At 35.6% G+C, this 23004-nt stretch overlaps 1 protein-coding gene across 2 annotated transcripts; it reads right to left on the reverse strand.

Moving 5' to 3' along the window:
• Nucleotides 1–1485: 1485 nt before the first annotated feature.
• On the reverse strand, nucleotides 1486–16687 carry LOC108209295 (E3 SUMO-protein ligase SIZ1). Of its 2 annotated transcripts, none has more exons than XM_017380122.2 (18): nucleotides 16545–16687; nucleotides 16201–16312; nucleotides 14339–14419; nucleotides 10834–10876; nucleotides 10515–10587; nucleotides 10247–10415; nucleotides 9223–9356; nucleotides 8110–8178; nucleotides 6962–7049; nucleotides 6795–6870; nucleotides 6442–6515; nucleotides 6081–6188; nucleotides 5420–5581; nucleotides 4702–4806; nucleotides 4524–4604; nucleotides 3263–4436; nucleotides 1866–2297; nucleotides 1486–1765 (listed from the first exon to the last, which is right to left on the reverse strand). In XM_017380122.2, exons 2-17 carry the CDS (start codon nucleotides 16222–16224, stop codon nucleotides 2128–2130), a joined length of 2631 nt encoding a protein of 876 aa, XP_017235611.1. In that variant the 5' UTR covers nucleotides 16225–16312; nucleotides 16545–16687; the 3' UTR covers nucleotides 1486–1765; nucleotides 1866–2127. The 2 variants fall into 2 exon arrangements, with proteins under 2 accessions (XP_017235611.1, XP_017235612.1); XM_017380123.2 differs by having other exon boundaries at nucleotides 16470–16582.
• Nucleotides 16688–23004: the final 6317 nt, after the last annotated feature.

Genomic DNA, 23004 nt, shown 5'->3' on the forward strand with positions numbered 1-23004 from the left:
TTTCAAACAACCAAATTGTAATCTTGTTGGATTTGACTTCCTGTATACAGAGGTTCATCATATGATCCTTTATATAGTTCTTCTGAATTTTAGAATTGTAATAACACTTCAAATCAAACGCCTTCTTCATTACAACATTCTTTTTCATATCAACACCAAAACTTGTTGGATTTGACTTCCAATAGACAGAGGTTCAGACTATGAACTTTACTATTTGTGCTACTTTTTCCCCATTTCACACAAATACTCTTTCCACTATAACTATGCTCAGTCATTTCAAACAACCAAATTGTAATCTTGTTAAATTTGACTTCATAAACAGAGGTTCCGCATATGAACCTTTATGTAGCGGTTCAGTTAAGGTGGAATTTTATGTGCCGCTTTATGTGCCACTTCAGTAATGGGGTAATTTTAGATTTGTAATAACACTTCAATTCAAACGCCCTTTACTGCATAACATTCTTTTTCATATCAACACCAGTACTCATTCCATCATAACTGTTTTTAATCACCTCTGACAAAACACTTGTAAACATGGTGGATACGACTTCCTCTAGATAGAGGTTCAACATGTGAACCTCAATATCCCCTTTCGTAACTTTAGCTTTGTGATAAGACTTATAATCAAACAACCTCCTTCATACACTATTTTTTTCAAATTTACACCGGTATTCATTTCACCATAACTATTACTGGTCATTTAAGACAAGACACTTGTACTCTTTTTGGATACGACTTCTTATGAACAGAAGTTCGGTATATGAACTTCGACGTGTTATATTATATATTTAGGTCTTATACTAGAACTTCAGTTAAAACTACCTCTAGTGTGCCACAATTCACCAACTCAATACCTATACTCATTTTATCATTACTATGCACAATCATTTTCCGACAACAAACTTGCAAGTATAATCAATGAGTCTGATAGTAGATGGGTTTCGTTAGTACATTGACGAGTGTATGTATATTCTCACCTTCTGCAAAGAAGCTTGATTCGAGGATGCTAAAGATTTTATGATTCGAGGATGATTCGATGCTGCTAATGTAGTAGCGTTGGTGAATATGGAAAAGTTGTCAATCAAATCGAAATTGGGCGCTGATTTTTATCCTAAATATTTTGGGTCTATACTGCCCTTGGCTATGTACCAAATATAGAAAACATCAATTAAGTAAAACAGAAAATCTTTCTTTAATTATATTTTAAGAAACCAAAATGGATAATAAAACAGAACATGATTCTTGTACTATATTTCAGGGAACCAAAATGGATAATACCTTTGTAGATGCCCTAACAGCTGTATTCTTGTAATTTCATATTTTGGCCATTTAGTTGCAACTATGCCACTAAAACGCACCAAGTACCTGAACACGGCATTAAGAGCACTCTTCTCAGAAACAAACAATATGCAAAATTTTGTACTTTGAACCTTCTCTATATGAATTAGATCATAGTTTATGTAAAAAGCATATAAGAGTACAAAATAGAAATTTACAAAGCTTTATCAATTTACTATTCTCTCTGTCTATAAACTTATGCTTCTCTGTACCAGACGAATGTCTTTCAAATTTGAAGAAAGAAATTATTATTCCTACAGTAGAGCAGCTGTAAAAATATCTATTACATAGTAAAGTAATCTTAATAGTTTATTAACTAATTCTACAAAAGAATTCACACCCAAGAAAGATAACACCCTAAATTCCAGCAACTTGCATATTCCTGTATCTACATGCAATTAGCATTCAGAGACAGAGTAAGCAAGGCCTGCGGATCAAAACAAAATTTGGTAAGAATGAGTAAGGGTACACCATCTCTAAGCAACACAAATGAGAAAAACAAACATCTAGAATAGACTAAAGCTCACCAAAATAGGAGATTTCCAGTTTCCACCTAACCTTCGCTGCGCAGATTCAACCGGAACACCTTTCTGCATCTCCGATCTAATAAACTCAGAGTGAAATTTGTCTTTAGGCATTATAAAATAGCAAGTACAAGACTAGTGCAGCAAAAATAGGTGGATCACCACATTGTCGGGTTGAAAGGTGGTTTGTTTATAAAACCTAGAGTGTATCTGGAAGTGATTCAGTTTACCCCTCCACAATGACAATCATTTTGGGACCAGCTCCTCACTCCGAATCTGAGTCGATGGAAAGATAGAGTCTAGGCCTTACGGAACGACGTTTACGGGGAAACAAGAATGGGCTTTGCGATCTTTCCCGATTTGTCTTGGAGGATCCATTACCATTCACGGGAAAATTATTAGATCTATTGTCATTCATACCAAGAAGCAATGAAGCTGCAGAGAGAGACGGAAAAATATATAGGCATTAGGTACATGTTTCAAAAAGAAGTGCGTGTATTCCTGGACCAAACACTATTTTAATCCAAGTCACTAAATGATTCAGATATTACATGTAAAACCAGAATAAAAGTGCCAAGAGTTATATAAATGGATGATCTTCAGTACACCCAGTTACATCTCAACCTGGCAAATGGTAAATGCGTTGTGTTCTACACTAGTAGTATTTTCAAGTGTTGTCAAACCCATGCATGCAGTAGAAACTACAATTGTTAAATATTTATTGTAATCACATAGTTTTTAAAGAATATTATTTCTGTATATTTAAAGCAGGATTATTATATTAAGAAAATAAAAAAACACACACACACACTATAAAAGTATAATATTATCTTCTCCCGTACTTCCGGGTAACACAAATCAGTTGGTCGAAGCCTACATAAAATATTTCCATATGCCAAAAACATGAAACTCAACACCAGATGTGCAAACTCAAATACTAATTCTCAGCATTATTTTCAGGTCGGTTTTTGTGTTTGTACCAAATTGCTGAATCTAATTGTATCCAATATACTTATATGGACAACAAGTGTCACCCACTTGACTTAATTACGTGTTCTCGGGCAAGTGTCCTTTATGCAAATATATATTTTATACAACTGGGCAAAAAAGATCAGCAGACATGATTTGAGTCCAAAGATTACATATGGCGAGTTAAGAGGCATCCAATAAATGGCATATTAACACCATGCAATCCGTTTGCACACTAGTCTAATACTTAATCAGATGTGTTCTCCAAGTTGACACCACTCCATGCTGGCGCCACCCGAAGTTGACACAATATGAGTATTTAAACTGGCATAATGGCATTACAAATGGCTTCCATATACATCTAATTTTTTTAATATAAGATAACCCCCTAAAATAGAAAGAAATAACAGATTGTTAAAAATAATGCATACCAGTGTCAGCCAATGAATCCAAAGCACTTTCTTCAAAGGGTAATTGCTGTCTTGGATTTAGTTCATTTACACCTCCAGGCTCTTCGCGGCCCCCACTGCCACAACCCCCAAGGGTAAGAGAAGTCCAATCTTCAAGACATATATTATTTGAAACATCTGACTGATTTCTCATATTGGCCTCAGTTGCTGCATCAGAAGGCCCGGTAGGAAGAAATAGCTTAAGTGACGGATCATCTCCATCAAATGCAATGGGATTATTAGCGAATCCATCATTTATATCAGTTGTAGAGTGGTGACCTGAAGAATTGGGACCAAGAGCGGTAGGACCCATAGAAGTCTCTCCTGTTAGTGTGTAACCATTAATTAAAGGAGGACAATTAAGGGAGCCATGCTGCATATCAACTAAGGGATCTGTATCAGAACCAAAAAACTGAAATCCTGGGCCTCCCTGGCTACTAGAGGCTAAGGACCATAGAGGTGGCCCAAACTCCTCTCCGTTGGCACCAAACAATCCCAGGCATGAACTCCCTCCAGCCCCAGTCGAAGGATCTTCAGGATAACTAGTTGGATTTTCTGGTAGGGGAACCTCGTATGAAACTCCTCCAGCATTTGACTCATTGCTTCTATACGCGGGACCAGAAGCAATAAGGAGGTCATTATCTTCATCAGAATCACTCAAAATAATAACTTCTGCATCCCCGCCTACTTGAGCAGAAAGAATTGGGTCCGGTAAATTATATACTGTTTCGATGATAGGAGAAACTGAGTCGATGTTAACACCACCATCTTGATTGACACTAGGATCATCACCATCCCTACCACTACCAGTAGCACTGCTGTTTATAGGAATACCATTAGGATTACGGTTTTCATTCTCACAAGGTCTATTGCCAGAGTAATTGTCAGGTTTGCTAAATTCCCAGATCCCATTCCTATTCTTCTTGATTCCAAGCTTCAAGCCAGTATGACCTTCAGAGAAACATTCCTCTTTGACCTGCTTAATAGTATCTGCCTTTAATTTAGCTTCCCCATCTACTCGTACACAGACAGTACCATCAGGAAAATGCCATTGGGTAATGTCCCCAAGGCCCCTACGATCATTTTCCGCCTTCACACGCCATGAACCATCAGGCTTCACTTCTATATCAGTTACATCTTCTCCACAACTCCGCATCTTTATATATCACCAAAAAATCACTAAGAATGCATCTTTGAAAAAATTAATTAATGTGATATTATGTCAATGCATCAAGGGAATTACCTTGGATGTAATACGATTAAAATATGGGTCAATAATAACATTCTCCAATGAATAGTTTTTGAGACAAATTGGGCATTGCCACTGCAACACAGAAAACCCTTTTAAACACGCCACAAAGAGAAAACAATATCAAATTGCAAGACGGGCTAAAAAATATCATAAATCGCTAGTTAATTGCCTTCCGAGACCGTTGATTCATTTCGACAAATACGTTAAGATCAAAGCAGCCCATATGTACACAAGGCTTAAATCTCCCAGCAACCTTCATTCTTGAGCCACTCATCTGTAAACATCATATGTTGCATATCAAAATAATAATCACAAACTGATATTTGAATAATAAAGTTTATTGTACTATCTTATCATCATCTTTAGTATCCTAGCATCTAAACTCTCTCCAAATCTCAATTAACTTTTCAAACATAATATAATATCAGGTGTACTGTTACATTCCTTGACAGTCAACATAAACTGATGCATACATTCGAGCAGCTCCACGTGTAGACTATTAAATTCCAAATCTAAACTCTGAAATCTCCTAAAGACCTAAAAAAGTAACTGGCAAAATTTATAGAACTTGCAGAACTACAGTACGTCCTGACAAAATTTGCACTGTCATTATGATACTGGCACGTAACAAGAAATACAGTGGAAGAACCACAAAGAATAGCATTTTATGAAAAATTACGTCAGCGGGAACATCAAATGAATATTTCGCAGGGCAAACAACGAAGATCACTATGGATCCAGCTATGATACTTGTACTATGCATGCTTGTTGAAAAAGATCACATGGATCCATATATGTAATAATGTACCAGAAATGTACTTGCTACCAACTACAAACTATGGGAATTAGTATACGACAAAACAAGCCAGAAAAGCCTTGCTACTTACTGGACAACGTAGACTAACTGGAATGGAATCAGCAACAACTTCCAGATCACTGTCACTATCAGCATTCTCAGTGGCAGCTCCACCACCAACACATCGACGCACACGGAAGAGAGCATCTTCAAAGCTCTCACCATCAGATTCCTTTGGAATCAAGTTCAAAATCTATATAAAAAAAAAAAAAGATTAAAAAATGTTCAACAGCTACAGAATGTCAAGTTACAAGAGTACTTTTTACAAACTAAATTATTGATCCTTAACTTTGAGCACCTATAAGATAAAAAAACTCAGAACAAGTAAATAGTGATAAGGTCTGCAAAAGCCAGAACTTGCCAAGAAGATAACTTGAACAAACCAAACTGTTTACAACTGAAAGGCAAAAGCTAATGCCCAGAACATATGTTCTGAAAGGACTTAAAAACAAATTGTACTCCAAACAGGAAAAGGCTTCAAAGTTGATCATGATAATGTCAATCACCAATTACTATGTGGCAATATTATGGCATATTTAATGAACTAGCTTGCATTCAAAACCATACTAAGAAAATAAAGGGGAACAAAGAAAGCCATGTGATAATGGAGTGGATTTGTTGCACACCGCAAGTTAAAAATATCTCTACTAAAAGCTGTAGATCCAACAAAAAAAACAAAGATATGGACCTACCTGTTGAACTGTACGCCTCTTTATTATTCTGACCCCAAGACAGAATACCCGAGCATCACATCCCGTTAAAGATATTTTATTCATCCCATCTCTGGTGCAAGGTGTAATCTGAGAAAACAGGGAGCTAGTATAAACATTATGAAAATATCGCAAAGACATTACTACACACAAATCAATAGAACTAGTGAGCTACTAAATGGCAAATTTATACTCTCAACATAGTTTCTAATTCCGCGCAGATAGTCTGCAACAACACCATGATCACAGAATAAATTGTCTGGTCTTTACTCCTCTATAAGTATAAAAATATTAGAACTTTGAACTCTGAAAATTCCACAAAACATAAAGGTCACAAACTTACAACAGGACCATCATCGCGACCATTAGCCCCCAACAATTGCGAACCAGGCCTATTTATTGCTCGTACAGGCACACCTGTTACAAGAAAAATGGCTTTAAGAGAGAGATGCAGATATACAGATGTCGATATAAAAAGATATATGTAAAAGAAGCCCATGCAATTTTTTGGTTAAGCACAGGCAATTACAATAGGTAATACAAATACAAGCCATTATTTACTACATTAGCTAGAAATTTGAGATATATCACTTCTTCAAAAGAATTTAAAAATGATACAGTCTCGAGCTTAGACTGACCCCTCCTTCAATCTCTAAACACAAAAAATCCAGACGATACAAAAGTTGAAACACGTACCATTGACTTGAAGGTCTGCATATTGTGGCCATTGCAACCTAAAAGAAACCTTGTCATTAAGAAGCATACACCATGCCTGCAAATTGATACAAACTATAGTTGGCAAAAATTATAATCTTCATCGCAGATCTAGGTCATCTACGTCCTCTGATAATAGTGAAACAAACCTGAATATCATACTCCGGCTTTGCCAGCAAGTCCTTGTCAGTTCTAGTGAGTTGAAATGTTTTCTCAATACTCTGCACTGGATTGGTTCTGCAAACAACTTATTAAATTAAGTGCAACTAACTCAAAGTTATATGCACTAGAAGCTATACAAGTTTTGTAGCTCCGCAATACAATTATGCACACATACAAGCACCATGTGTGCATAAAAACTGCCACTTTCGTTAGTAATGATGAGCTTTTTAGCAGACATATAGAACAGAACCGGGTAAATAGCCCTGCATCCTACAAAAAAATTGCATAATAGCAAACTACACACCTAAATACTATGCTTCCATTCTACTAACCAAGTGCCGAATATTATATTTTTCACAAGAACTTCATGTTCAACATAGTGCAGATTCTTAAGGTGATAAAGAAAAACACAAACAAAAAAAGCCAGAGGGAGCAAATCAATGCAGATGAGATGAATTGAGATAAAGGTTCACAAGGTAGATGTTCATAATTAAACAAATTTACAAAGCTCAGGAATACAAGTGAAATGTAGAAGATATATTATATTGCAATTGTGTTCCTGTGTTTAAAGGTATATCTTCAAATACTAAAAGCAAGACAACAAAGACAAGTTAAGATTCTAAAACCTTCACAAAACATCAAGTATGAAGCATGAAAGCTAAATAGCTAACATATGAACAAAACCCATTATCTATCAAAAAAGAAGGACTAGATGAAACAAGCAACTTAAACTCTAATGGTATATAACTATAAAAACCTAAAAGTCTCATCTAGTAAACAGAAGAATTAATATCAAATTAGCGTATGTGCAAAACACACATAACTGTTGGCTAACTGGCTGGCGTATCAGACAATAGTCATATTAACATTTCACAACAATCAATAAATGACTGATTAGAGTTACTGCATATATCAATATCTTAATATGTGTTATCAAAATCATTCCTGATTAACACCTTGCATTCTTAAATTAATCCAATGTAGTCAGATTCTGAACAACAGGACATAATATAAATTTAGCTTGAGAAGCAAGACACAGTATTATAGATTCTACTTTTAAAAAGAATACCAAATGATAGATTCTACTCAAAGAAGATACAATAGAGGATAAGTAAGAAGAGATACAATCACTGACCCATCTGTTGGACGATTTGCAATACTCAACTTCACAGGATATAAAGGATGGGCAATTGTCACCAAGAAGCTGCAAAGTTGTCAAGAAACGAAGTAGCTGATGAAACAGTAAAGAAATATAACTTATATAAGTGTTGTCTAAAGCACACATGAGCAGGTACAAAAAAGTAGCATCAAGGTTTTTCTAATTTTCCGAAGTGAGGGATTAAAACCTATAGATCATAGAAGAGACTCATCTGCACAATGTTTCACATAAATTTCTACCTGAAAGATTATAAATGTAGAAAAAGGCAATGCAAGCAGGAGACAGACAGACATGCATCAAACAAAGTGCAATCCATATAAAAAATTGGGGTTTTTTTTTTTGTGGGGGGGGGGGGGGGGGGGGACTGTCAGGATTAGAAAGGGCAACATGTTCTTTTAAGAGTTTGTTACTAGTGACAGATGTAAAAAGACCTTTGTAGTGCCACACTTGACAGTTATGAATTGATATGCAAAATGGAATGTTATTCCAGCACTCTCTCTCTCTCTCTCCCCCTTCCTCTCTTGTTTCTCTCTCTAATCTCTTTATTTCTCTGCAAGTTTCTATGTGATCTCTCTTCTCTCTACATTTCAGACCTAATCACTATTTCTATCTCTAAACCTTTTATCTCAAATATACAAAAAACTACTTTTTTACAAATAGATCAGGAATTCACCAATTCCTAACAGACGCCAACAAAATAAGATGAAGTGGGACATGGAGTAAAAGCCTGCTACAGTAAAACCTAACTACTAAGCTATAGACTTCCCAAAACTAAAAGGTCAAAGGTATGCAGCAAAAAAATTGTGCAACCATGTACTTTAAGCTGATATCTAAGATAAATAACTGCAGCGAGATATGATCTGACATCATATGCATAACAGAAGCATAAGTTTACAGAGATTGCATAGACAAAGTAATACGTGAATGAAGCAAAAAAAAATGTGGAAATGACAGAAAAAGAATGTTCGAATTACTGCAATGTTATTCCACAGAAAAACTTGATCACAATACAAGCCCAAAATAAAGAGCGAAAGAACAAAATCCATATAACACCAGTCTTTTAATGTAAATAAAAAAAAATATACTTACGGGTCGGCACGATTAAGTCTACAGAGTTCACAGTAAAAAACATCTGGAGGGGCTGGAATAAAACCTTCTGTAACTTTATCTGGAATAAGCACACAACCAATGTGCTGCCACACATTGCATCTATAGTCTTCACACTGCACCGAAAGTAACAAACAATTACAACAATACGAATCACAGTAGTAGAAAGTTGAAACAAGTTACTCAAACTTAGAAAATTGTCTCCAGATCGGATATCTTTTGCAGAATGTGGTACAATCTAGTACACTCACTCTCTTTACATAGGTTATTTACATCACGAGGTGACTGATCTGAATTTAAACTACGGTTGTCTCATGAATTCAGCCAACTTGGGGAAAAGCATACAAGTGCATATTGATACAAGTGATGATGATGAAGCCTAATCTGTTTTAAAGCTGAAGTAATAACTAAATCATTCCGTGAATTTCATAGGCGCAAAGAAGCTGGATTGTTTTATCAAATTCTTGCACCTTTGTTATATACAAAATTATCATAGAGCAGGCTATGGAAGATGTGAAAATTTTGGGGTTCATACTGGTCATCGGCATTTAGATTGTCTGTTACATTGATATTGTTTATGGTGCGGAATAAATAATGGATATATGTGTGTTAGTTCCGCTAGGGTATGCATACAGCAGACTCATCAATCACTCTTTCTTCTAATTGGTAAAATTTGGATCAGACTCTGTTACATATTGTACTGAAGCAAAGTCCAAGGTCAACCATATGCCAGAGAAGAGAATTGTGCAGAGGCAAGCAGTATAGAAATATAGCTACTTGCCTACTTATCAGGGAGCAAACAAGAAAGTGATTCCAACAAGCACCTTCTGCATAAAGTGCAGCAAGCTGACTTGACTTCAACAAAAACGTTTTGACTCTAAAAATGATATAAACTAGTAAGATTATAAGAGCAATGGCAGATTGACAATCAAAAAACAAAAACAGTATAGCAACAAGGGAAGGAAGATAAACTTTTACAAAAAAGGGGTCTGCAACTTAACGTTACCTTAATCATTGAATCAGCCTGTAATGAACTCCCACATAGGCATCGAACCTTTTCTGTTTTGTGAGAAATTTCAGGTTCGGGTTCTTCTTTGAATTTTATATTACTGCTATCAGACACACCCTGCCCTTTTGAAGCTAAATCAGTTGTTGCCCCAGATACCTGCATTTTTCTGGGGGGCATTGTTGAACAAGGATGTAAGATTACAAAAAAGGAAAATCACTGACTATGTATGACTTAGATGACACATTATGGAACATATGGTACACACCTGTAAGTATCATCTACAAGTTTTGCTACCTCTTCCTTCCTAACAGCATTTTTCTTTGCCCACATTCCAGAAACTATTCACAGCATAATATTCATTGGGTAAAATAAGAACCCATATTCATAAACAAGCAAAGTTGAAAAATAATATTCTGAAGAAGCAAAAGGGCAATCACATGTTTACAGGTAAAACTCTCAATTTTGCACTAGTAAATTCATAACATGCAGTGACATTTATTAGTAATATACGGTAATAATGTATGTGCAGCAATAGTGAGGACCACCAGATTGTTATTAATTTAATGATAAATGAGAATTCATACCTTGATCATCAGATAAAATGGCTAATATCCTGTCAACAAGGTCCTGCAAAAAAGGAGGGAAACGCACCATGTTTAAAACTATACATGCAATCATCTTGAACACTATTACAAATATAATATATATATATATATATATATATATATATATATATATATATATATATGTCAGGCACACAATAAGAAACACATAACTGCAGGCAGGGTGTTGAGGATGCTGAGTATGAATATTAAAATATATTAAACAATTTCACTTCAGCCTGAGAATGACTGGTCAAACCTTCAAGGCACGCAGTATGGACCAAATACTGCTCTTTGCCAAACTAGTCTATTACTTTTAAGGAGACTGCTCCATGTTGTGAACACACTGAAAGACCTTACATGGGGAATAAGGTCATCCGAGTTGAGAAATAATGCTATGCCATCCCCAATAAGCAAAGGGCCCATCCTCACTTTGTAGGGACTAGAAATATTCAATACATTTCAAAATTTCACTTCCAAAGTTCTGATCCAACTTTTCCATAGACTTCCTAACTATCGCCGTTTTGACTCAAGTGTGAACATCCTATGGCCAGCACTTTCTTAAAGCTCTCACAGAGTTTTTTTCATCAATTCATTGTTTGATAGTCAGCCTCCTTGTCCATTACTTAATTGACAATAAAGAAATTGTGATGTACGAGATGGTAGCAACCAGAATTGCAATACCCTCTGTACAGAGCAACAATTACTCAAAAACAAAGCCAAGTTTTCGCAAAGGCATGGATCACTCTGAGCAAGCCCTCAAGGCTGATATTTTGTACATGTATTTAGCCAAGGGAAATGTTATGAACAAATGAATATCTGATCTTATGTGCACTAGAAAGCAGGGATACTTCAATCTGATGAAGAACTACGTATCCAATGCGTTTAAGTGTGGGGGTGCCCAGGGATTCATGCAGGATACGCCACATGGCGTATCAACAAATTCAAAGAAGAGGATATGCGGGGGTGCGCAGATGGGGATGGGGGTGTGAGAATGGCAGTGTTTGTAAATTTTGGCAACTTTTTATTTTCTTGTTTTTTTTAAGAGGTTCAGGAAAGACGTAGTAAACGGTTCAAACAAATCTGACACGACAATACACAGATACAGTTCATCTCTGGTCAAATCCGGACCTCCAGTCAACTTCTTAACTTCAATTAATGATTAAATTACTTCAGTCATCTTGAATTACTACAGTTATTTCATGTCTTATATTATTTCATGTCTTATAAATTTTAACAGTTAAGAATTAAGGATGATAAACTTATTTATTCCACTAATTTGTTAAATTGAAATACATCTTTTAAATTATATATATATATAGGCAATTGCTCAAATACAAACCACTAAAATACAAACCAAGAGAAACTACCCCTAAACGACATCAAATACCCTCTATATATCATCACCAACCCCCTATACGACATCACCCACCTAGAGCACACTAGAGCCTTGTCAAGGCTACGGACAGGCTCCAACGAACCCTAAGAGCCAAAATTGGCCCCACCACGGTCCCAAGACCCCACCCCGACCCTACAAGGCCCCAATCATGCCCCACCTAAAGCCCACCTCGGAGTCCATCCCAGCTCCAAAACCTTTTACATTCTACTTACTTGCATTGTTTTGTATTTAATTTGTATTTTGGTGATTTGTATTGAAGTAGAACCCTCTATATATTTTTGTGTGTGTGTGTATCCAATTGCTCAAATACAAACCAAGAGAAACCACCCCTGTATGGCATCATCCACCCCTATATGACATCACTCACCCAGGACCACCCCGGCCCTACTCAACACGCCCCTGCCCCACTAGAGCCTCACCAAACAGCCCCCACGCGGCCCCATCCACGCGGCCCCATCTAGGCTGTTAATCACTAACAACAATCCCAAAAAATCAATTACTTAGTGGAGTGTGGCTGGGATTGTTGTCATGGTGCTCGACTAGTCGAGGAAAAAAAATTCGACTCAACAGCTCGACTTGCTGATTGTCGACACAGATAGGTTGACATTGTCGACTAGTCAGGTCGACTTATCGACTAATCGGTCAACTAGTGCAAAATCCAATCAATAACGTGCCCAAATTGAAGAAAATGCAGAAGAAAAAAACTTATTTTCTAAAACCTGAAAATAGAAGCCAAATCAGCTGCAACAAAACACTCCTATTCTAATTTCAATTGACACTAACACACACACACACACATACATGCATACATACATACATACATACATACATAGATACATACATACATACATACATACATACATACAGACAGACATACATACATACATATATGGGTGGGTGGGAAAAATTGATATATAAGCATATATCATCTATACTATCTATACTATCTATACTATAATATAATAAGCCAACATGGGTATAATTTGTCGTCGTACAAAATTTTGGTTTGGTCATGTTGGTTTCGTGATTCACTTTATAACTAAAAGTCTGCTACACGTAGAGTTCTCATAGTCTTACATCTCTAAACAATTTGATATACTACAAGATAAAAACTCCACCATTATACTTTTAAATATAAATTTATAATTAGTTAAAAAATAAAAATAGTAAATTTACTATCATTAATATATTAATATATATTATTATTATATAATAATTAATAATTAGTTTAAAATTATATAGCCGCCCGTGCTTTGCACGGGTTTAAGGCTAATATATGTATATATGGTAACTCTATAATTAGTATATATGTATACACGAAGATAAAAACTGAGAAAACCAGATTTTTGTTGGCTAAAATATCTTTTTGTGAACAATATATTAAAGAACGTGTAAATTTTGTTAAGAGAAATCAAATAATTTATTACATAATTTATCGACTAGTCGCCCAACCAGAGCCCCGTCGAATCGACTCAACTTATCACCATGACAGCTATGGCAGAGGGTTAGTGAGAATCCCTGCTTAGCACAAACCAAATGTTTAAAGTGTATCAAGGAGACAAATATGAGCCTCACCCTAACAGTGGAGCATTGGGTTTATTGAAGGTGGCTAAAATCAATGAAAACTTTTGGAACAATTAATATATGCAGACCTGAGCCTCTGAGTAAAAAAATGATGTAGCTCACTATTCAATATGATATATGTGATTGCAGACATATAAATGTTTACTGAAGTTACAAGTGGGCAACAGAAAATTTTAATATATTTGGGAGCCAACTGGGCTGACCAATTCGTAATCCTGCTTCCTTTTAACATTACAAGTCCAATCCTGATACTCCATTATTTCTATATGAATCCAATTCATGAAAAATACAGTGTCAAGAAAAGCATGTTCTTTTAATTTCATATTTTCGTCTAAAAACAATCAAAGAAAAAGGGGTCGCATATATTATTACCAAATGAGGTTGCAAGTATATATTTACCAACTGGAGGAATTATAATTCACAATAATTTAGCAGAAGCCGTTAATATTAAAATAGAAAGCCAAAAATAACAACCAAAAAAAAAAAAAAAATTCAATACCATACCTGCTTCTTTCCTTGCTTAGAAAGACCAAGTTGTGTAAGGACATCCTTGAGCTCCTTTATTCGAAAATATGCCAATTTGTCCTGTAACAATGTACATGTTATGAAATCAGCAAATGCAAGAGGAAACAAAATTTTGATGACAATGACGTAAGAAGCTTAAATCATAATCTGCACTTTGCCAAAACTAACCAACCAATTTAAAATTATACATTCATAGATAAGATTCTTCACCGGCTAACCAAATGGAAACTGCACCTAATACACGGGTTTGTTAAGGAGATAAAAGATTATAAAACCACATCTGCAGTTATAAGAACCACATAGAAACAATAAAGTAACTAAATACTATAGAGCATGGAGATAAAAGAAAAGGGCTCCCAATTTTAAGATTTCAAGTTCCCAGCCCAGCTGGAGAAAACATTCATTTTGAAATGTCCCCCACCCCCACCCCCCAACCCAACCCAACCAACCCAAAACCAGGCAAATTAAATAATCAACATCCTCTAAACTCTGAGAACAAATGCAACACTCCCCTAGCAGTTACCTCACCAATAAATAACAAGTTACACATTAAAAATAATGAAGTTTCTGCCGTGAATTAAAGTGTTGCTGGTATGTGATCAACAACTCACACACAATTTGGTAACACCTTTCATACCGCAAAACACGATAAAAAAGATAATCTCTTAATATAATCATAAGTTTTACATGTAAAACAGAATCAATCATTTTATAATTATACTCTGTCCACTAATATCTGTCAATCAATAAGTACTATTTATAGACAGAACATTTATGCTAGGTGGCTAATTTTAATCAAGCAGGAGGGTGGGGGTTTCACGTGTCAACGAAGTATTTGATATATGCCTCCTTATACCTGTGAGGATTTGTTTTAGGGATGCGTTTCATCAGTGTGAATTTTAATTGGAGGATCGGAACCTATATAAGCAGTGTAGAACATGATGCATATCCGAGTATTGGATTTGGCATTTTTGAAAGATAAGGACACAGATACACGTTCCAAATTTTTGACATGCATACGGGGACATGGCATAAATTTATAGTAAATTTATATAATTAATATTTTTAAGAAAATAAATTATCAATATATTTTATAATATTTTTTATACAATGTTGATGTTCGGTAATTTATTTAAATTTACAATGATAATTACTTCAAAAGGGAAAAAGGTGGTATGATTTCCAAACACTAGTACATTACTAATAATTAATAAGAAATGAATCTAGACGGCATACATCCACATACATTGACTATATATCGTCCATATATATACTATATAAACTGTAGTTATTATTTGCTTAAACTCGACCAATCAAAAACCCTACCCCTGAATTAATCAGGACCTTCGGATCTTCCTCTTGGTCAAATGACTCATATCGTGAAACTTGGTGAAAAACATATTTGTATCTTCTTTCTTATCATCATCTTGAGTCTTCAAGCCTCCTCGCCTCATTTATTTATATTCTCTCTGTTCTCTCATCTTTCTCTTTCCTAAAACATCTTCCTATGTAAATCTGTGTATGCATCACGAAATAATTCCAGCAACCTTGAAATACTCCAGCGACAGAAAAGACATGTCCGATTTACAACCAACAATTCTGACGAGTTTCTGGTGTCATGTCAACAAGGTTACACCGGCCAAAAGTGCCATGTCAGAGCAACATAGATCAGCACGAATCACAAGAAATGAACTACTACATGAATAGCACGTGTGATTAAATTATTCAATAGCGCCTCATTTCGATTGGGGAGAGGGGTTGCAAATTTCAATTGGTCAATAACTCTTGCTGCTGCTGCAATATTCAATAAGACCACAGAAATAACTAAAAACGCAAAATACCTTGCAATTAGCAGCCAAATCCATCTCAATACTTCCAACTACTTCTTGCAAAATATTACTACGTAGGTATGTATCTATAATCAACTCCTTTCCTCTCCGATTCACGATCAATCTGATACACAATAAAAATCAATATTAACAAAATTCACATCATATTTTAATCATCAAACAGCTAATTCAATCCACACATAATCGATCACATGTCACCATATACTAATTACAATAAAATTCAATAAATTGAGACCAAATTAAAAAATACAAGTACATACATATCTGAGCGGTAAATTAAAAGAGGTAAATTAAGAGAAATAGTTCCGATCGGAGAATATGAGAGCTGCGCTTACCTCGATTGAAGCGCCTACAATTTTGTATGCGTTGGCTTTGATTGACCCAACCTAGCCACAGCGCTGACCCGACGCGTCGGTAATTATTTCAGAATAAGGATTTGTTCAGTGGACGTGTCGGTAATTATGTATTCGGGTTTATCGTGTCGCTCAAATCCGGGTTAGGATGGTGCTGGGTAGGGGCGTGCACGGGCCGGTTCGGCTCGGTTTCTACCTAAAACCGTTACCGAACCGTGTATTTCGGTTCGGTTCGGTTTTTGGGTAGAAACCGTAACCGAACCGTTTCAAATGGTATTTTTCGGTTCGGTTAACCGTGGGTCGGTTTCGGTTTTTTTCCGGTTTTTATATGATTAGAAACTACTATACAAATTTAATATTTTTATTAATTTTAGAAAAATATTTATATACTTATTATATCAATTTCTCTTACTAAAATATATAATTAATATATTGTAGCACACATATATATATAATATGTTATATATAATAATATATAATAAATATTATATTTTTATTATATATTATATAAACGGTTCGGTTTTTCGGTTCGGTTTTAGGGGTAAAACCGTAACCGTTACCAAACCGTTATATCGGTTCGGTTCGGTTACGGTTTTTTTCGGTTTTTGTCGGTTACGGTTTTTTTCGGTTTTGTTTTTCGGTTTGGTTTTTCGGTTTTTCGGCTCGGTTTCGGTTTTCTGGTTTTTTTTGCTCACCCCTAGTGCTGGGGACTACTGGGAAGACCTTTGAAAATTTCTTCTTGAGTTACCTCTTTGCCTAAAAACATATAAGAATTAATTGCAATTGTCACTTCTTTGATTTCAGCATATTACACATTGCACTTAATAGTTTTGGAAAATACATTTTGCAGCCTCAGACTTTTAACCTATAGACACTTTGCACCTTTTAACCTTTTCCGTTACCGACAGAGTCCTATTAGAAGATAAAGACAACTTCTTAATCTTTAGAAACACGATCCTAGTGGTATTCTAACACATATCTACTACTGATTTGGGGATAATAACGAGGAATTGATGATAAACTTAAAGACTAGAGCTTAGGTACATCAAGGATTTTGAGGTTCACAATCCTAACTTCACAAGGACTCTGGAAACTCCCTAAAAACTATGAAATTAGTGTTTGGATTAGATTTATCTACTGGAGGTATGTTCTTTGAGAATACAAAACCATGAGAAAGCATGACTTAGAGGACAAATCATTGAGGTTTAGAATTACATTAGTTTGATTCTCTATATAAAGGGGTACGTAGGCACTTTACAGTTTACGAAGGACGAATCATTCTTATGAGATCGAGAGCACTCTACACTTGAGATACACACATCTCTGGTCGATTTAGAGTGGCTGTGAAGAGAGTTGCATCGATATATTCACCAAAATCGCGTAAACACAACTCATGTTATTTATCAAACAAATCCAGTATACGATAAATAGTCATGAACCTCTTTTGAGTGGCTATTCTTTTCCTATTTTTTCATACATTTAGTTCAGGTGTTATACCATTCCTCTGTCAACAAATCTCAAACTTTAAATAATTTACTAAAAGTGTGTTCAATTTTTTTTTTAATATTCATGTTTGGAGTTATGATTATTGTGGTAATCGACATTCATATAACTTCATAGAGATTTTATTGTATTTTATGTTATGAATCTTTATGATTTAATGGTGACCATGACATTCAAATTTTTCTGTCTTACAGAGATGATGGATATCATATATTATGGTTTATTATTGACGATTTTCAAGTTTCCTATATAATTTTATATATGTAAAAAATATTTATATGTTTAATTGTGTTTCAATTGGCTAGATTTAGTTACGTTATATTCTAGTAATTATTAATGGTAGTCATTGATGACATATTCAATTGTTGTTAGAGCACCCCCAGCGCCCCCTGCCCATTTCCCATTTCCCCTGACCCCACTTATATGCCACGTATACTAAACCAGGCCTTGAAATGAAATTGGCCATGTCTGTGCAACGTTATGCTCATTTACCAATTATGTTGGACCCACTTAATAGAATGTTGCCCTTCTCTTTCCCTTCCTTTTAGCAGCTTTTGTACCTTTTGGATATTGAGAATTTGGAGGAGGGGGATTATTTGGATTCATTTTTTCAGAGAGAAAAATTAAAATTTTTGTGAAGTAGAAAATATGAATAATGAGGTGATTATATATAGGAGTAAAAATATAGCTGTTAAAAATATATACGTTAACTTTTTGTAAGTAACGTTCGAATAATTAACGTTCATATGACCGTTCATATGGTGCAGGCAGCAGTGAAAAGAAATAGAAAGTAATAATAAATTAATCAAAGTAGAGCAACTGGCCGTGGCCAGCTTACAAGGCACGCCCATTTCCTTTAATTTGCTCCCGCGCTTAATTTTGAATATGGCCAGGCCATCTTTGCTTTCTCGTGGACCGAGGCGTTCAAATGGGCAGCGTTGAAGCTGCTCTTATGTACATTAAGTACTCAATTTCAACTTGTTTGTTAATATATATATTAATCGCTATATAATCGAAGGCTTTCTTTCCTCACAAAAAAAATCAAAGGATTTCTTATACTAGATATATACATGTAATTGTAGCGGTGATTTTTTTATTGAAGATGCATTAACGAAAGACTAGTATATGCATAAGACTTATTTGGACATATTTCAGTTATATGTTCAGCTACATCTGACTATAAACACCAAACTACTTTTTTATGTGTTTTCTTCTCAGTTATTAACTGGGTCATATATGTATTTTATACAGGTTGGATGATAAATTTTTTGAATGGAAAAGGTTATATGCTCTGGATATTATGTGTCAAAGTGATTTATTGATGTAAAAGTAATTTTATACTCTCCCGTCCCTTTTTGGTTGTCACATTTCTATTTTTATTTTTATTGGTCAAGTTGACAAATGTTTGACCAAAGATTATAAGTCATTTTTACATTGTTTTAGAAAACTAAAATTACGTATTAAAGTAAATTAAAAATTATTTTCGGTGACATATATTTTTATTTAATCAATTTGTTGTGCCATAAAATCTCCATGGGCTTATTTTATAACCCATCATATTATTTGGGCTTCATTTAGGCTTATTGGAATTATTTGGTTAAGGATAATGGGCTTCATCATAGCTGGGTGAATCATTGAAGGCATACGAAGAGGTATATGGACTTGCATTTGAGGCACAATGAAGACTGTCATCAGAATGTGGGGCTGCAACTGAAGGCGCTTTAGGGGTTACCGCTGCTAGGGGTTACCGCTAAGTGCATCCTAGCTTGCAGTTACGGGGCTGCAGTTAGGGGATGCCGCTGGCAGGGCTTCCGCCGCCTGGGCGGAACGGCAGGCAGACTCCAAACATGACTCTTCTTCCTTGTTTCTAGGAGGACGAATTGGAAGTATATTGGGAGTATATCAGCTGCTATTTATCTACGAATTAAGGGATAAATACGTGCATTATGAAGATATTTACAATCGGTGGAGATAATTCATGCATATTCGGATATCTATTGAAGATGAAGGCTTCAAGTGACCTACTTGGAGTGGGATGCCGCTGGATAACTACTGAAAGAAGGCTGTTTTATCCTAAACTAGAGGGGATAAGAGCTTATTGTTCGCAAAAATCTACACGCAAGCGCACGTGATCACAAGTAATATATTAAGTTCGATCCCACAGAGACTGGTGAATTAAGAATACGCACCTATGCAACAATGTATGATCAATTTTCACTGCCAAGACAATTAACAAGGATGGTTTCTTTTATACTAATACTAAATTTACTAATCAAAATCAGAATAGGAAAACACATGGGATTCTAACTTCATTATCGAATTCATCTAGAATTGAAATTACTGATTAACATGCGACTGTTGATCCTAATCAGACAACACGAAAGTAATACATGCCAACTCTCGTTGCACACATATCATACCAATCAAAATCCACAATTAAGATAGAAATCTCATGGACACCAACAAAGCTCAGACCCTATATCTCTATAGCGGTAGTGTAAGCAGAGAGGTTTAATAGCAAGTCGTCTATCGTGATTACACAGGGTGATAAAAATAGTTCAAGTCTACCACAAATTATGTTTCATTCACATAATCCTATGTTTACATGGCAAAGTTCTAAATTCAATCATCCACTCTCGCTTCAGAAAGAATTAACAAACAACTTAGAAGTTAGCTACGCTCCTAAGAAGAATAAGCACGGCTCATGCAAAGAAATCAACGTACGTCACAAAATCAAGTAATTAATATTCGTTACTAGACTACATCGATAAATCCATTAGAATCCCATGAAGGCGGTTAGTTCATAATCGAACTAATCGACATCATGGGTTCTAATGAAAACATGATAGAAAAGAAACAAGAATTGAATGGAATAAAAATGCTTGAATTAATAATAATAAAGATCACACGTTACAGATTTGATGTTCACGATCTCGCTCGAAACTGTCACTTCCTCGCGAAGAACGATCCAATACAACTGATAATATGCTTCGATAAAAATTAAACTATGATTACGATATTGTTCTCTACTAAAACTACTTCTATGAGGCTAGGGTTTTTACACACGAGAAAATAAAATACATTGACCAAGTCAACCGGGCCTCGACCGCTGCGAAAATCCATCAGAAAGCTTCAAAAATCGGCCCGGGAAAGTTCTGCTGGGCGCGGCCGCGCTAAACTAGCGCAGGCGCGCTAGTGACAACAGAAAGTAGCGCGGGCGCGCTAACACTTAGCGCGGGCGCGCTAACACTTAGCGCGGGCGCGCTAGTGTCTGCACTGGCAGCCCTGTTTCTTCATGTTCAGCTCATTCTCGCGTGTATGTCCTTCCTCGCTTCTAGTACCACTTCCGTAGGTGATCACGGTTGCATTTAGCACATGCAACAAGCCCTTTAAACCCCTAGATAGCTCTAGTGGACGAGTGTGTTCTCGTGAGGGTTTGTAGAAGATGTACCCACAAAATCCCAAGTCGTGATGAATCCACAATTCTCTATTCTTGCAAATAATGCACCAAAAACAACCTAAAATGATAGGAAATCACTTCATCACCTCAACTCGTGACCTGCACAGAAAAACAATAAAAACATATCAAAAGACACTAAACACTTAAGTACAACCAACCAATTTAAGTGGAAATGAAAGCCTATAAGTGTGTATAAATACCACTTATCACACTATACAATAATACAATGCAATGCATGAATGCAACTACGTGATGAATGAGTCAACTATGAAGTAATTGTCTTGTCAATTATAATACCTCAGATTGTGCTAATGTTCTCGAATTTCATCTCTCTCGCTACTAAGTCAATTACTCTTCTATTTACAAGTGTGGAGTGCCAGTGTGTGCAAGCATGTTCTTTCATTGAGACAAGACAAAAACTACTACTCCCACAGAATCCCAATCAAGAATCGTAAAAGTTTAAAACTAACACCCCGTCACTCAAGTCCAACTAAAATCCAAGGTCCCAAAGAATGTCCACACCCTTCTATTTTATTCACTATATTTTTTTTCTTTTTATTGGTGATTAATTGCTCGGTCTAAGGTCAGAGCGCTTCGCAGTGTAAATGCGTTACGAACACCATAAGACTTCACACACCAATTATTCACTCTATTCTAGTGGTTTATTTAACCGTGCAATGGTTGAGATCCCTAAAGATTTATGCACTAGTACCCATGTAGCGAGCGTTGGGTCAACAATCCCAAACCACGAAGGGCTTTAGGTTGTTAGGCACAAAGTCCCCTCAGACTTAATTACTCGAGTACTAATGAGCTCAACCTAGTTAATTCTACCACTTATTTTTTTAGTGAATTTATTTACTACTATTTCTTTTTTTTTTCTTCTCTTTTTTTTTTCTTTTAGAAAGGCATATTTACTCCTCAGTTCCCCCAAACTTAAGATTTACAGACCTAAGCTGAAGGGTGTTCAATTCAATCCTAGAATTCATGGAATTTCGTCTAAATCCTATCTCAAGAACATATGTGAATTACAATTTCCAACACAAGCAATTTCCAAGTACTAACCTAACATTGCAATTGAAACTACTAATCAAGAACTACGCACATAACTCATCATAGGCAATTAACTTGGCTTAACTTCATAATTCATGCAAGTGCTCGTGATACTAACTACGACAATTACCACTAAACATGTAAAATAAAAAAAAAATATGAGAAAAATAAAAAAAAATGAGAAAAATAATCAAAGCAAAATAAAATAAACGTGAACTACATGAACTAACTAACACATGCAATAATAAACAAAATTACAATAACATGCTCTTCCTTAGATTACCACCCCCAAACTTAAAATTTTCAATGTCCCCATTGAAAGTGATAAAAAGGCTAGAGCACCCACATACCTACTCGGAGTCCGAGTCCTCCCCCTCCTCTGCAGGAGGTGAATCAGGTGGAGGATACTGCATCCCCGCTCCGAATACT

This window comes from Daucus carota, chromosome 2, assembly GCF_001625215.2.
Source record: "Daucus carota subsp. sativus chromosome 2, DH1 v3.0, whole genome shotgun sequence".
Lineage (NCBI taxonomy): Eukaryota > Viridiplantae > Streptophyta > Magnoliopsida > Apiales > Apiaceae > Daucus > Daucus carota.

Coding starts and splice junctions, on each gene's coding strand:
- LOC108209295 (XM_017380122.2), bottom strand. CDS start 16,224: ATGGATTTGGCTGCTAATTGCAAG. Junction 14,420..16,200: donor ATTTGGCTGCTAATTGCAAG/GTATTTTGCGTT, acceptor ACATTGTTACAG/GACAAATTGGCATATTTTCG. Junction 2,298..3,262: donor GGATTCATTGGCTGACACTG/GTATGCATTATT, acceptor CTCTCTCTGCAG/CTTCATTGCTTCTTGGTATG.